We start from the raw sequence: 13,761 nt of genomic DNA on the forward strand, positions 1-13,761 counted from the left end.
AAGAAGTATAAGTTAGTACTAGTCATCGACCTATCATTGCAGCTAATTACTTGGAAGGGCTTGGTCTTACCAACTATACTTAGATTCAATGTCACTAAGTAAAAAACACTATATTTTCCAACCTACAATACAGTACAGTCATCCCTTAACATTCGCGGGGGTTAGGTAACAGGGACACCCGCGAATGTTAAAAATCTGCGAATATCTGCTGCCCCCCCTTAAAAACACCCCTGGACCCCCCATTTCCTTATATAACTAAAGAAAAACCCTATGTGCATGTTTACAACCACTTTATTTAGTACAAGAACACTAAACAACTACTTTATTTAATACAAGAACACTAAAAGTTGAAAACAATGAATTGTGTACTCCTGCATGGCCTCTTCTGACAACTGTGCTCATCCCAGCTCCCTCCAAAAGGAAGTGTGTTACAGTATATTTCATTCACTGGATAATGCCATTACTGTACTAAAACAGCCAAAAACTGTGCCTGGGATAATGTTACAGTGTCAGCAGAGTTCAGTGAGATATTCTTTTTTTCTGTAGCCATCTGCGGATATTCAAAACTGTGAATGTCAAAACGGCGAATGTTAAGGGATGACTGTATCTCATTGGCAAGCTGCCAGGCCCAGATTCTCAAATGAACACAACCACTTCTCATCACCACCTCTCCAATCCTCTGTTAATGCCTGAGCAATATAACACTTGGATTATGCATTTTTCTTGAGTACTTTTCATAAAATCTTTGTAGTATGTCACATGTGGAAAACAAGTACAATACAGTGGAATCTCCTAAATGGCGGGATCCTAAACAGCTGATTTATAATACGCGGCAACATCATGCAACAGTCTGCATTATCAGCAACTCATGGAAATTATATGAAATTCACAAATGCAACCTCAAAAGTGAAGCCTTTCCAATGCCTCGTGTAATAAGCGCCACCATTACCTCAAGCTCTCGTATCTAGGCGGACGTTAACCAATCGCAGTCACGCTTGGCAATTACTAAACCAAGCATATTCAAGCACAGGATTTACTCTAAGCCAATCACAGCACTTCCCTCCCACACCATGCATTAAGGGTGTGTGCGCTGGAGCCCCGGCACCCGCCTGGCTCAATGCACTGCCTCCTCTCTGCTGACAGCATGTGGTTCCAGTGTGGTTTATGAGAGGATTTTTTTTCCCCTCTGTGCCTCTTCCTCCTGCCTAGTGTTACCACGGCTGATCATAACCCTCCTAAGCCTACAACTTCTTTGAGGAAGGGGCAGTAGAAGTAGCCAACATTAACTTACACCCAGAAGTTAGATGTAATAAGGAGGACTGACAGCAGTGAGAAGAAAGCCAAAGTTGCCCACCATTATGGACTCAACAAATCAATGATATGCACCATCTATGGCAAATAGGAAAAAATTCTGAAGTGCATTCATGCCTATGGATTGGGACCTATTGACAGCCGTGTAAGATGCTGAAGCAAGGCTCTCATCTGGACAGAAAGGAGTTTGGAGATGTTCATAAAAGAGCAGGCAAGATACAACATTGCATCTGATGGACCAACACTGCGTGTGAAGGCCAGGCTATTTCACAGGTTGACTATAGACTTCTTGGTACCAACTTTGAGAAGCCCTTCTCCACCAGTTACCAGTGGTTTGAAAATTTTCTCTAAAGGAAGGGGATCAGGAACATGCATCTGACTGGCAAGAGGGCTCAGCTGACACAGCAGCGGACTCAGATTTCCCTCAGTTTCTGAAGGCTGTTGTGGATGAGGGTGGTTACACAAGCTCGAAGATATTCAACACAGACAAGACAGCCCTGCAATGGAAAATGCTCCCCAGGTCCATGTACATCTCCCGTCAGCAGAAGCAGGCTAAGGGACGTAAGCCTGACTGGTCACCATACACAGTCGCTTTGTGCACAAATGCCACGGGGACCTTTAAAATGAGGCCCTTTGTCATCCACAAGGCCAGGAAACTGCATGCCTTCAGGAACCTACAGGATATGAGCCAGTCAGGGATGTATTGGCAGCAGCAAGACAGAGCTTGGGCTACAACCTCCCTCGTCATTGAGTCGTTTGATTTAGTTGTGCAGGAAGCTAAGGAGCATTGTTGGTGGGAGGGCATCCCCTTCAAGATACTTCTGTTGATGAATAATGCTCTGTGCCACCCATAGCACCTTACCTCTCACCACCCTGGAGTCAAGGTGCTGTTTTTGCCATCCAACACCACCACCCTTTTCCAGCCCCTTGACCAGGAGGCAATAGCAAACACCAAACTCATCTACCAGCAGCTAATGTATCAATGGTTCATCAAGTCTGTGATGGATAATGCTTCTGAGATGGCTGTGCTTCAGGACATAATGGTAGGGGAGGAGAGGCCTGCCCTAGGTGGGGAACAGCAACATGGAGCTGTTAGCGGCAACACCAGCAATGACAGTGACGACAAGGGTCAGGAAGAGGATGACAATTTGCTGCAAGACTGCACAACCTCTCAGTATGTCTTGACAGTAGTGGTGTCTTGGTGGGCTACAACCTCCCTCGTCATTGAGTCATTTGATTTAGTTGTGCAGGAAGCTAAGGAGCACTGTTGGAGGGAGGGCATCCCCTTCAAGGTACTTCTGTTGATGGATAATGCTCTGTGCCACCCACAGCACCTTACCTCTCACCACTCTGGAGTCAAGGTGCTGTTTTTGCCATCCAACACCACCACTCTTTTCCAGCCCCTTGACCAGGAGGCAATAGCAAACACCAAACTCATCTACCAGCAGCTAATGTATCAATGGTTCATCAAGACTGTGATGGATAATGCTTCTGAGATGGCTGTGCTTCAGGACATAACAGTAGGGGTGGAGGCCTGCTCTAGGTGGGGAACAGCAACAGGGAGCTGTTAGCAGCAACACCACCAACGACAGTGACGACAAGGGCCAGGAAGAGGATGACAATTTGCAGCAAGACCGCACAACCTCTCAGCCTGTCTTGACAGTAGTGGTGTTTTGATGATGGTACAATGTTAAGGACTTGATTGCTGGGCTGCTTAAGGCTTGGCATCAGGTAAGTGTGGCAAAAATTGTCCATGCTTGGCGGCTCATCCTCCCCCACCTTTATCTGCCACCACCAGGTCCTATATAGCCAGTCGACGGGGGAGCGGACCAGGTTGTGGAACTTGCCTGCTGCTTGCCAGGGGTTAATGAGGTGACACCTGAGGACGTTCTGGAGATGGTTAAAGCACAGCCGGAGGCAACAGAGGCAGTGCTGAGTGCTGCAGTGGAGGATGGTGAGCATGTGGCTTGGATGCAGCACGATACAAAGAAGCGAAAATGTGAAAGAAAATGTGGATGCTTCAATGAAAGACAGGAGTGATTTGCTTGTGGCCATAGATATGGCAATGGAGAAAGTGGAAGGCATGGACAGAGATAAGTGAGGCATAATGAGGTTATCATTGCACTTCAAAAGGTAGTTCAGTGTTATAAAGATCTTCATAACAAGTGTGTGAATGTCACCAGGACCCAATCAAAACTTTGGCTGCTCTAGACCAAATCCACAGCCTGGTCCTTTGCACGCAGCCAACTCATACAACGACATGAAGGCAGCTAAGGGCGATGATGACACTGCTTCCGTTGTCTCCACACTGGACTCTGAGGAGTTCCTGAGGGAGGCTGATGAGGAGAGAGTGGCACAGAGGTGGCAGCATGAGGCAACAGCACACTAGCCTTGTGCTGAGAAGCCGTAGTTCTCCTCAAGGCTTCGGAACCCCTCCCCCTCCCCTGTCCATTTAAGCAATGTCATCTGTCAGAATCAGGTAAGACTCTTACAATATTGTTCATTTCTATTAAATATGGTTTACTAATTTCTTTTCCAGGTTGTTTGCGTTTGCTGGTGACCAGTTTGATGGGCGTAAGGGGGGCAACTTTTCTGAGGTGACAGACTCATAAGTAATTTTCCCCTCAAGACTGTAGTACAGGTATACTGTACCTCGATATGCGATACGCCAGCTTAACAATGGGGGTAGAAATACCACCATACCCTGCCTAACGATGGCCAAACCCCAGTTTGATGATGGGTGTTGATTTTTTTTTTACCAATTTTGATGATATTTTAGACTAAAATTGTGTGTTAAGGTTGATTTATAAACTTTTTTTAGACTTACATTAATGTGTTTTTGCCATAGGTGGGGTGAACATTGTCATTTTGGAACACAGTTTACTGAGCTTGATTTTTCCAGACTCATATTTGACGATTTTCAGATTTTATTTTGGTTTTAGTGAGTTATTTACAGGTATTAAGCTTAGGTTAGCTTCTTTTATAGCTGTTGGACCATTTAGACTTGCATTAAACTTGTTTTGGGGCTCATTTGGGTGGGTTTTGGACTTAGTTGGGGGGGAGAAACCCAAGGCTGAAAAATGCATCCCATTACTTTACATGTTAAATCAACCCTGATTTACGATACCCCGCCTCACAATAGGTTTTTACCAAACCAGTTGCATTACTAAACTGGAGTATACCTGTACTCGATTATCCAGATGTGGAGCATCTGGACGTTAGGCCTTGGTTCTACTATTTCTGTATCTGGATTTCTTTGTCCATATCCGACCATAAAATTTCAGATATAGCCAGTTGGGTGGCCTACAAAATTTAAAAATCAGTTGGGAGGAAGGCCAGCCTCTGCGGCCACATGCAAGTAATAGACTTCAACCCACCAGCTGAGCAAAAATGACTGTCTGCCTCTTCACTGAATAGTCAAAGTACCCCAGCCGCCTGGATCCCTGGGAATGTACCGGCCACCATGCAAATATAATACAGACCCTAACCCACCAGCTGAGCAAAAATGGCTGTCTGCCTCTTCACCAAACGGTCAAAGTCGCCCAGCCGCCCAGATCACTCCGAAGCTACTAGCCACATGCGAATAATACAGACCCTAACCAACGAGCTGTGCAAAAATGGCTGTCCACCTCTTCACCGAATGGTCAAAGTCTCCTGGCCACCTGGATCACTGGGAACGTACTGGCCGTGAGCAAGTACAGTCACTACTTGTTATATGATGGGGTTACGTCAGGTCATACCTTAACGTATAACGAATTCATCGTAAATTGGGAGATTGAAATACATTATAAAAGGGGGGTTATATCAACTCAGCTTTCCAAAGTCGCCAACCCAAGACTGAAACAAAAATGACAACCCGTCATCATCACTTCCTGTGTCGGTCCAAGTTGTCTCCAAGAACAAAACAAACACAATCACACCAATAGAGGCAGCACTACTCACGTACAGTAAATCGTTGCAACAACACAACAATCACACCTGTGTAACATTGGCCTGGTGCTACATGATGTATAGGCCTACTGTAGCATGACGCTTGGCTGAGAGGTGACGATGGCAGGGGGGCACATGTGAACGAGTGGAAAAGACAGGGCTTTGAAGGGGTGGCAGGACCACAACTGAACCAAAAAAATGCTCTGCATGCTGGGGCCGCCATCTTGCCTGAGACAAGCAACGGTCGCCTTGGGTGTGCCTGGTGCTTTGTACAAAATTTTCCGAGGACAATATCGTTATAGCGGGAAATTCATCGTAAATTGGATTATGGGGTGGAACTTTCCTGTTATTGTTGTAGCAAATTATTGTAAATCGAATCAACGTATAACGAATAGTGACTGTAATACAGACCCTAACCCACCAGCAGAGCAAAAACGCCCCTCAGCTTCCTCACCAAACAGTCAAAGTCCCCCGGCCAGTCCCGCTTCCCCCTACCCTGTCCCTCCTCCATCCCCCTCCATGCTCAGTGCTGCCAGGCGTGTCTCTCACTGTCCCCCAGCCCTCCCCTACCCTTGCTTAGTGCACTGCCTGCCTGGTCTCCTACCACTTACCTCCCTGCATCGCCAAGATCAATTTTTTTTAGTTTTTGGCAATTCAGTCAAATACAGCTACCGCAAATTGACTAAGGACATCCCCCTACAAGGTATTAAACAACACAGAAATCACAGTGTATCACAATGTTTGTTCATGAAATGCCATTCATTAATATGAAATCATGTTTCCCTTGTTTTTCTGGACCAGTTGGATGCATTTTGGCATGGAATCACTTAGATCTCTAAAGTAATATAAGGACATTTTTTTTGCATCAAACATTTGTCACTTCAGTCTTGAGGTTGTCCAGATTCGGTGTCTTCTTCTCTGCCATGATTTTCTTCATCTTTGCCCAGCAGTTTTCTATTGGATTTAGATCCGGACTGTTGCCAGGCCAGTCGAGGACCTCAATCCGATTATCTTGAAGCCATTTTGTCATCTTTATTGACTAGTGACATGGAGCTAAAGCATGCATGAAAAAGTCGCACCTACAAATGGCAAAAAAGTTTAACAAATGATCTTTCAGAACTTGAATGTACAGGCCACCATTCATCATCAAGTTCTTAGGAAGAAAGTAGAGGCCTCCCCTTCCCATTTCACTTGAGAAACACCCCCACACCATTACTGATTGTGGGTACTTAACAGTCGGTACCGTGCAAGCAGGGTCATATCGACTCCGGGAGGCAGAGTGACTAACCTTGGCTGAATGCACCTGGAACACTTGAAATGTGCTTTCATCGGAAAACATAACTTTTCTCCACTCATCTGATGTCCAGTGTGCATACTTCTTGGCAAACTCAATGCACTGCTTCTTCATGCGGTCAGTGTGAAGCAGTTTCTTGACTGCAGTGCGGCTTGGCAAACCCAGCTCCTTCTGCAAGCGATGTTGGATAGTTCGAATTGAAACGTCTTGTAACAGCTGAGGATGCATTCTCTTCAATTCTGCTGCTGTCAGTCGAGGATTCTTGATTACTTCCCTCTTCAGAAGCGTATCTGTACCTCTGGAATTCGTCCTCTTCTTTCCACCGCCATGCTTGTGCTCTGGTACAACATCATGCAGCAGGCCGCATGCTGTAGCAAGAATATTCATGACGGTCGGCTTTGCGCGTCCAGTACATTCACAAATCGTGTTGATAGGGACATTATCCTGCCTCCATGCAATGATACGGACCCTCTCATTCCTTGAGCAATACTGTCCAGGCATGACAACTTGACTCTAGGAAAATAACAGGGCAAACAGCAATGCATACGAAAAAAGAGGGAGGTGCAAGCTCAGAGCGACATGAACATATACTCCCATGCTTGCTTCTGGGCAAGTAATGATGTGCTGAGTGTTTCACCACCTCCCATCAACACCAGAGGAGTTGCCAGTTACTTCTTGCCCAAAAAATTCACTTGACTGAGGTGAAAACACAAAGCAAAGACAGACAACTCTCTCATAGCAATTCTGCATGTAGGTCTTAAGTCAATTTGCGGTGGGTGTACTATTTGTTGCATCAAAATTCTGAAAACACCATGAAAAAGCTCATGAAATTCTGTGTCTAGACATATGCTTAGCTCTTGTCTTGCACAGTGCTGGAAAAATTTTGCGCTAGGATGTTGGGAAGTTATTTGAAGCTATTTTTACTCCCGAATAAATTAAATCTCACTGCATTTCTTTACTTTTACACATAAGTTTTGTGTGTTTTTATTAGCTTATAGTATAAACACCAATGAAGTTGATGGTATACAATTTATACCAATAAAACCAATTACTGAGGGCAAATCTGCCTGTGGAAATGTTTTTCTTTGTGCACACAGAAGCAGCCATAGCTGGGTTCTTGGTTTTGCAGGTGTCTCTGAAACTTACTGAAAACTTTTAGTTCCCAGGAGGGTTAAAATTCTTTTTGCAACCGTCATCTTCATTGATTTTTTTGTGGATATTTGTTGTTTATGCATTTTTTTTTACTTTTAGTGACTAGCATTATCCTGGATATTCCCATATGTGTTTTGATGTTTACATAGCTGAAAGACCGAAGAACACTGCCACAATCAGGAGGGGTACTGTGCATACAGGTAGGGTATTTGTGGATTTTTGTTGTTTATGCATTGTTTTCTTAGTGTCTAGTAATTTACGGGATATTTCCATGTGTGTTTGGACGTCTAAATACAGCTGAAAGACCGGAGACCACTGCCACAACTAGAAGGGGTAATGTACATATACGTTGGGTATAGGTACGGTAGAGGATATTGCTCCGTATCCAGATGTGCCTCTGGCTCTGTTACGTCGGATAACTGAGTGATTACTGTACTTATTTCTAACTCATGGAATTCTCAAATCACAGCATGTGCCCAGTTTCATAAAGCAGTGATTTAGGAGATTCCACTGTATGTGCCTATTTCATTATTTTTATTTTCCAACTAACTTAATATTTTCTGTGGATAGCATGAGCCTGAGCATCACAGTTGGTAGGTGCAGGTAATCATAATGTACCAGTAATCGTGATTATGATTACCGTACTTCTGCCATGGAATCTATTAGGTTTACAATTACTTTGGTTTTGAAGACAATAAAACTTATTACAATTACAGTTCCTTAAAAAACATGGAATTGACTCAAATAATTACAATTCCTGATCACTATTATACCATGTCTGGTATGCACACACTAGGTGCTCTATTTCCTTAAAAATTATTTTGTTAGGAAATATAGATGTAGCTATCTATCTATAGCATGATACCATAATCCCGTAAGGGGTGGCCATTTGTCCTTGTGAGTTACTGGTTTTACAGGGAGGGGGACTAACTCTCTGCCAACCCAATTGCTGACATGTAGGGAACACGTGTGGGTTGGTTATATGGTTATCACCCGGCGTTGTAAATGGTTTCCTGGCTTACATGATACCATTAGCTTGTCACTCAATGTATAGCCACCTGAAAGTGGAAGAAGAGTAACAAAAAGTGACAAAAAAGGTATGGGAAATTGGAACAGATGAGGGCAGTCACAGAAAAAAAAATGATCAAAGGAGAGGTAGGCAACACTACATCAAGTGAGTGGATGATGGTTGCCACTACCTACCACAAATTAACCTAGAACAAAAGAAATGAAACCTCACAGATAATTCTGGACAGTGATCTCTGTACCCCTAAAATTCACTCTTATATTACACGGTAAATATTGGTAAAAATTCCTGATGCAATGGTGAAGTGGAATGATGAGTGACGTACCAGTACAACCAACAAAAGTTTCAGTAGTTTATTCTAAAGGAGGAGCAGTGACTCAATGGTTATTGTGTGTGCGTGTGTGTCAATTTGCAGTGCCCTGAGTCTGGGTTTGAATGCAGCCATGGCAAACATATAAAGTGGGTTCTAAAAGTTTGCAATTCCTACATTTGCACATGTTTGTATCTTGCTGGTTTACACCAATGATGTAAAGAGACAGACGCAAGGCCCTGCGAATCACACATATCAGCACAAGTATGAGAAGAGTCATACTGCAATCCATACAGTGGCACAATGACTTCCTCCAGTACACAGAGAAACGTAGCTCTAACTATACACCCTGAACCAGGGTGCTGATGGCCATTAAGTAATTTATTCACGAGGTTCATGTAATGGTAGCTAAAGAACACAGTATTCAGTATTCTTGGAAGGTTGGATTAGAAAATAACCAACATAATGCCATTACATTGTTTCAGGGAGAAGAATGTGGGCTACCCAATCTGGGTCAGACATGTTACCTGAGTGCAGTACTGCAATGTCTTTACCATACCCTCCCTCTAACACATTACCTCATCTCTCAAGCCTTCAAGTGAGTACCTGTTAATACTGTACATTGAGTGTGACCTCAAGGATAAGGGACCAAATAGGGAAGCTACCAGAGATTGAGCAGCACAGACAGCTGCCATTAGGTGACCAAGGCCGACGCATCCAAGCACATTGGAATCTTTAAAAGTGAAAAGAAATGAAACGATTACTCAGTATTATGTGAATGCAATTTTAAACCTCATCTTTACCATTACTTTCACTTTCATAAGGATGAAATAATTTTATGCATAATCAATAAAAATCAGAGGACTACTTCTCCTAATCAGTCACAGTCTCTAATACAGTACTATAACTCCCACTTTACTAATACACATCTGTGACAAGACTGGATTGATATCATTTTTAAAGAAATAACCTCAAATTTTTTGTTCAGTTGCAGAACAATATTTGTCATCACAAACTTTATTCATAACTGACATGCTTTACATCACTTTAGGATTCTGTTCAGATTTTAACAAAAAAAAATTAAAGTATCCAGGTGAAATACTTAGCATTCAAATGGCTAACTGTGTGCTGTTTGGAGTGAATCCTCACTAACACTGATACAGGAATTTGTCTGATTTCTTAAGAAAACATATTTGCATCTACAGGGAAGATGTAGTGAAGCGAAGCCCATCTAGGGGCCAAGTGGTTCAAGCGGCCGCTGACATCCTGACAGAAATGGATCGAGGAAAGCCAAAGAAGGGAACACTTGCATATTTCAAGGTTAGAAGGAGGCAGAAGGTACTGAGTGAACTGCTGTGTGCCTACAGTGTACTGTACACTTCTATCAAAAAAGATAAGTGCAGAATATTTGTTCCTTGTAGGCTGCTGCCAACAGTTTAAGGCAGAAAGGGAAGATCTTTCACTTTCTCACTGTGCTGTACACATGTGCAATAACAGCGAGGAATTCGTCTTGACACAGCTAAAGTCTTAGGGTAAGTTCCTTTAACTCCACCGTCTTCAAAATGTTGTAATTTTGACTGTGATTTCTAAAATGCTTGCTCAATGGCATGGGGACAAGATAGCTGATACCAAAAGCACTGCACTGCGTGGCTGGAATCACCAAAGATGATCCCACCTACAAGGTTGATCCTTGCCTAGGGGTCTATCTATGCACTTCTCTGTTATTCATGTTTGCCACTTCACTACTTTCATGGTATACTTACATATTTCTTGTTTCGCATTTCTCATTGCAGCAGTTTCATTGATGGAAGGCTTTACTCCTGCAGGAAGAGTTTTTGTGGCTCTGGAGTGATTATGAATCATCATGCAATTAAAGTTACAGTGGTACATTTATGTGTTCAAGCTGTTTCTGCTATACTTTGACATGCAAGATGATCCAAACAACTCTGAAGGATGCGGGTTCATCATTCTTAACACACACCTAATAACATCACTGAATTATCTTCCCAACAAAGTAGAATATATTAAGAAACACATAATATCAGAAACAGATAGTCAAAACTCAGTTTATGACTGGTTTACATCAAGTAAGAACCGACTGAATAAAGTACTCATGAATCATAAATCCACGCTGATTTAACATTGGTCCATTGAGGATACAGTGGAGGTCAAGGGCCACATGCCCTTAAAAATCTGCCACTCACTTGAAGTATGCTGTTGACCAGTTTGAGGCTTCACCAAGGGTCCCCTCTGAGGCTGGGGAATAGATGGAAGGCCTGGGCAATCACTCCAGGTTGTCTGGAGGAGGTGATGAGTGACAAGGAGAGCAAAGCAGTGGGGCCAAGGCACAGTGTACCCACTGGTGCCATATTCATTGCCCAACAGCTTCAAGAAAAATATATGGGACAGAAAAGGGATTTGTACTTTTTGTTTTTACTAATCTAGAGAAGGAATCTGATAGAGTCCCTAGGGAGGTGGTGAAGTGGCCAATGAGAAAGGTTGGGACCGTGGAGTGGCTGGCCTGATTGGTTATGGCTATGCATGTGGGTGATCACAACCCAGTGAGAGTGAATGGAGACTTGAGTGATGAGTTTTCTGTGAATGTTGGTGTGAATCACGGTTCCGTTTTGAGCCCCTTACTGTTTATCATTATGCTTGAAGCTCTCGCATGTGACTTTAGAAATGGACTCCCAGATGTTGTATGCTGATGACTTAGTGTTGATTGTAGAGAATGACAGGGAGATGGAAGAAAGATGTTGGAAGTGGAGAGATGGTATGGGGCTCAAGGGCTTAAGAGTAAATGTAGATAAAATGAAAGTGATGATATCTAGGGCTGGTGGTAGTATTGTCAATGAAGAGGGAGAGTGGTTTGCCACAAGAGCGTGGGAAAAAATTCCCCCTTGTGCAGTATTTGTGATAAGTGGATGCACAAGAGATATAGTGGAATTATGAGATAAACTATGAGAATGCTGATTTTGTGTGTGCGGTGTGTCAGGGAGAGCATGTGGAGAGTGTCAGGCATGAAAGGACTGATACAGCTGGTGAGTGTCTTGAGCATGTTGAACAGTTTTGTTACTTGAGAGACATGTTACATGCTGGAGGTGGGGCTGGAGCTAGCTCTCAGGCTAGAGTGAGGAGTGGCTCGAGGAAGTTCAGGGAGCTGTTACCTGTACAGACATTGAGAGGGCTCTCCCTCTGCACTAAGGGATCTTTGTATGAGGCATGTGTTAACAGAGTAATGTTGTATGGTAGTGAGACTTGGGCAGTAAAGGAAGAGGATATTCATAGGTTTAAATATATAGAAATGACAATGATTAGGAGGATGTGTAGAATTTAGAATTTTTTATATGGGGAAATAAATTGCCCGAGCTAGACCTTGATAGATCATATAGCCCTACTAGGTAACAGGAGAGTGCCACCTCTCCCAGCAGGACAGCTACCCAAGTGGGGCGTGAACTTTCGACCTTTCGGTCTCGAGTCAGGCACTCTACCATTAAGCCATGTTGCCCTCAGATGGATGTGTCCTGTGTCCTTGAATGTGAGGTCTGGGGGGGCTAGGTTTATGAATGAAGAGTTGAGAGGAGGGATGGGACTGGAATGTATTGCCATTGTGATGAGGAGGGGTAGATTGAGATGGTCTGAGCATGCTGAGAGGATGGCGATGACTATTGGGTGCCGAACGTGAGAAACATGAATGTTGGGTAAGGTTGCGAGAGGCTGGCCAAGAAACACCTGGGACAAAGACATAGAGTGTTACCTCAGGGATAAGGGACTGAATAGAGGCTGCTAGAGATCAGCGATGTGGAAAGCTGCCATTATATGACCAAGGCCAACACATGCAAGCACGTTGAAGACTTCTATATGGTGAAATGAAAAAAAAACAGCAGAACCTGATCAGGTTAAAAACATTCGCATTAAACACTTATGCCCCACAGCCATTAACTTTTCCTGGAATTACAAATACTGTAATGCAGATCCCAGAAACCTGTAAGAAAGCAATCATCAATCCCCTAGCTGCAGTGGCTGAGAGGTTAGCGTCACTGATTGTGTAGCTGCCAGCCCATTAATGCCTAGGTCTGAATCCCGGTGTGGGCAGTTGGTGTCACTCGACCGAGGTGTCAATTCACACTTCATGGGTTGGCAGAGAAAGTAAGTACCGATACCTGGGGTAACACCTAGGGGAGAAGACTGCAGTAACTTGGATGATGCAGTGGTCTTGTATCCCAGGATACTGGATGAATACCCACCATGCACTCAAAGGCCTATGTTATGGAGATGAGCACCTTGGCTAAGTACTGTACCTCATGGCACCTGCCCCACCATTACCTTAGCTTTACCTTTATCTTTTCCCAAGCCATTAACTTTTCCTGGAATTATGAGTACAATACATGTACTGTAAATCCCAGAAACTAAAAGAAAAAAAAATCATCATAGGAGTACTTTACTCATACTGCAGTCTTCTCCCCTAGGTGTTACCCCAGGTATCGGTACTTACTTTCTCTGCCAACTCATGAAGTGTGAAGTGACACCTCAGTCGAGTGACACCAACTGCCCACACCGGGATTCAGACCTAGGCATTAATGGGCTGGCAGCTACACAATCAGTGACGCTAACCTCTCAGCCACTGCAGCTAGGGGATTGATGATTGCTTTCTTACAGGTTTCTGGGATTTGCATTACAGTATTTGTAATTCCAGGAAAAGTTAATGGCTGTGGGGCATAAGTGTTTAATGCAAAT

At 43.7% G+C, this 13,761-nt stretch overlaps 1 protein-coding gene across 1 annotated transcript in view; it reads left to right on the forward strand.

The window, feature by feature from the left end:
- Window positions 1-4,928: 4,928 nt before the first annotated feature.
- Window positions 4,929-13,761, forward strand: part of LOC145404983 (ubiquitin carboxyl-terminal hydrolase 50-like) — a 34,009-nt gene continuing 25,176 nt past the window's right edge. Inside the window, exons 1-3 of the mRNA XM_080276486.1 lie at window positions 4,929-5,006; window positions 9,510-9,622; window positions 10,230-10,344. Of these exons, the coding sequence (XP_080132612.1) occupies window positions 4,929-5,006; window positions 9,510-9,622; window positions 10,230-10,344 (306 nt within the window). The remainder of the gene's footprint in view (window positions 5,007-9,509; window positions 9,623-10,229; window positions 10,345-13,761) is intronic.

The sequence above is a fragment of the Coenobita brevimanus genome, chromosome 65, assembly GCF_032717465.1.
Source record: "Coenobita brevimanus isolate Jiangsu-jjx chromosome 65, ASM3271746v2, whole genome shotgun sequence".
In the NCBI taxonomy this organism is placed as follows: Eukaryota; Metazoa; Arthropoda; class Malacostraca; order Decapoda; family Coenobitidae; genus Coenobita; species Coenobita brevimanus.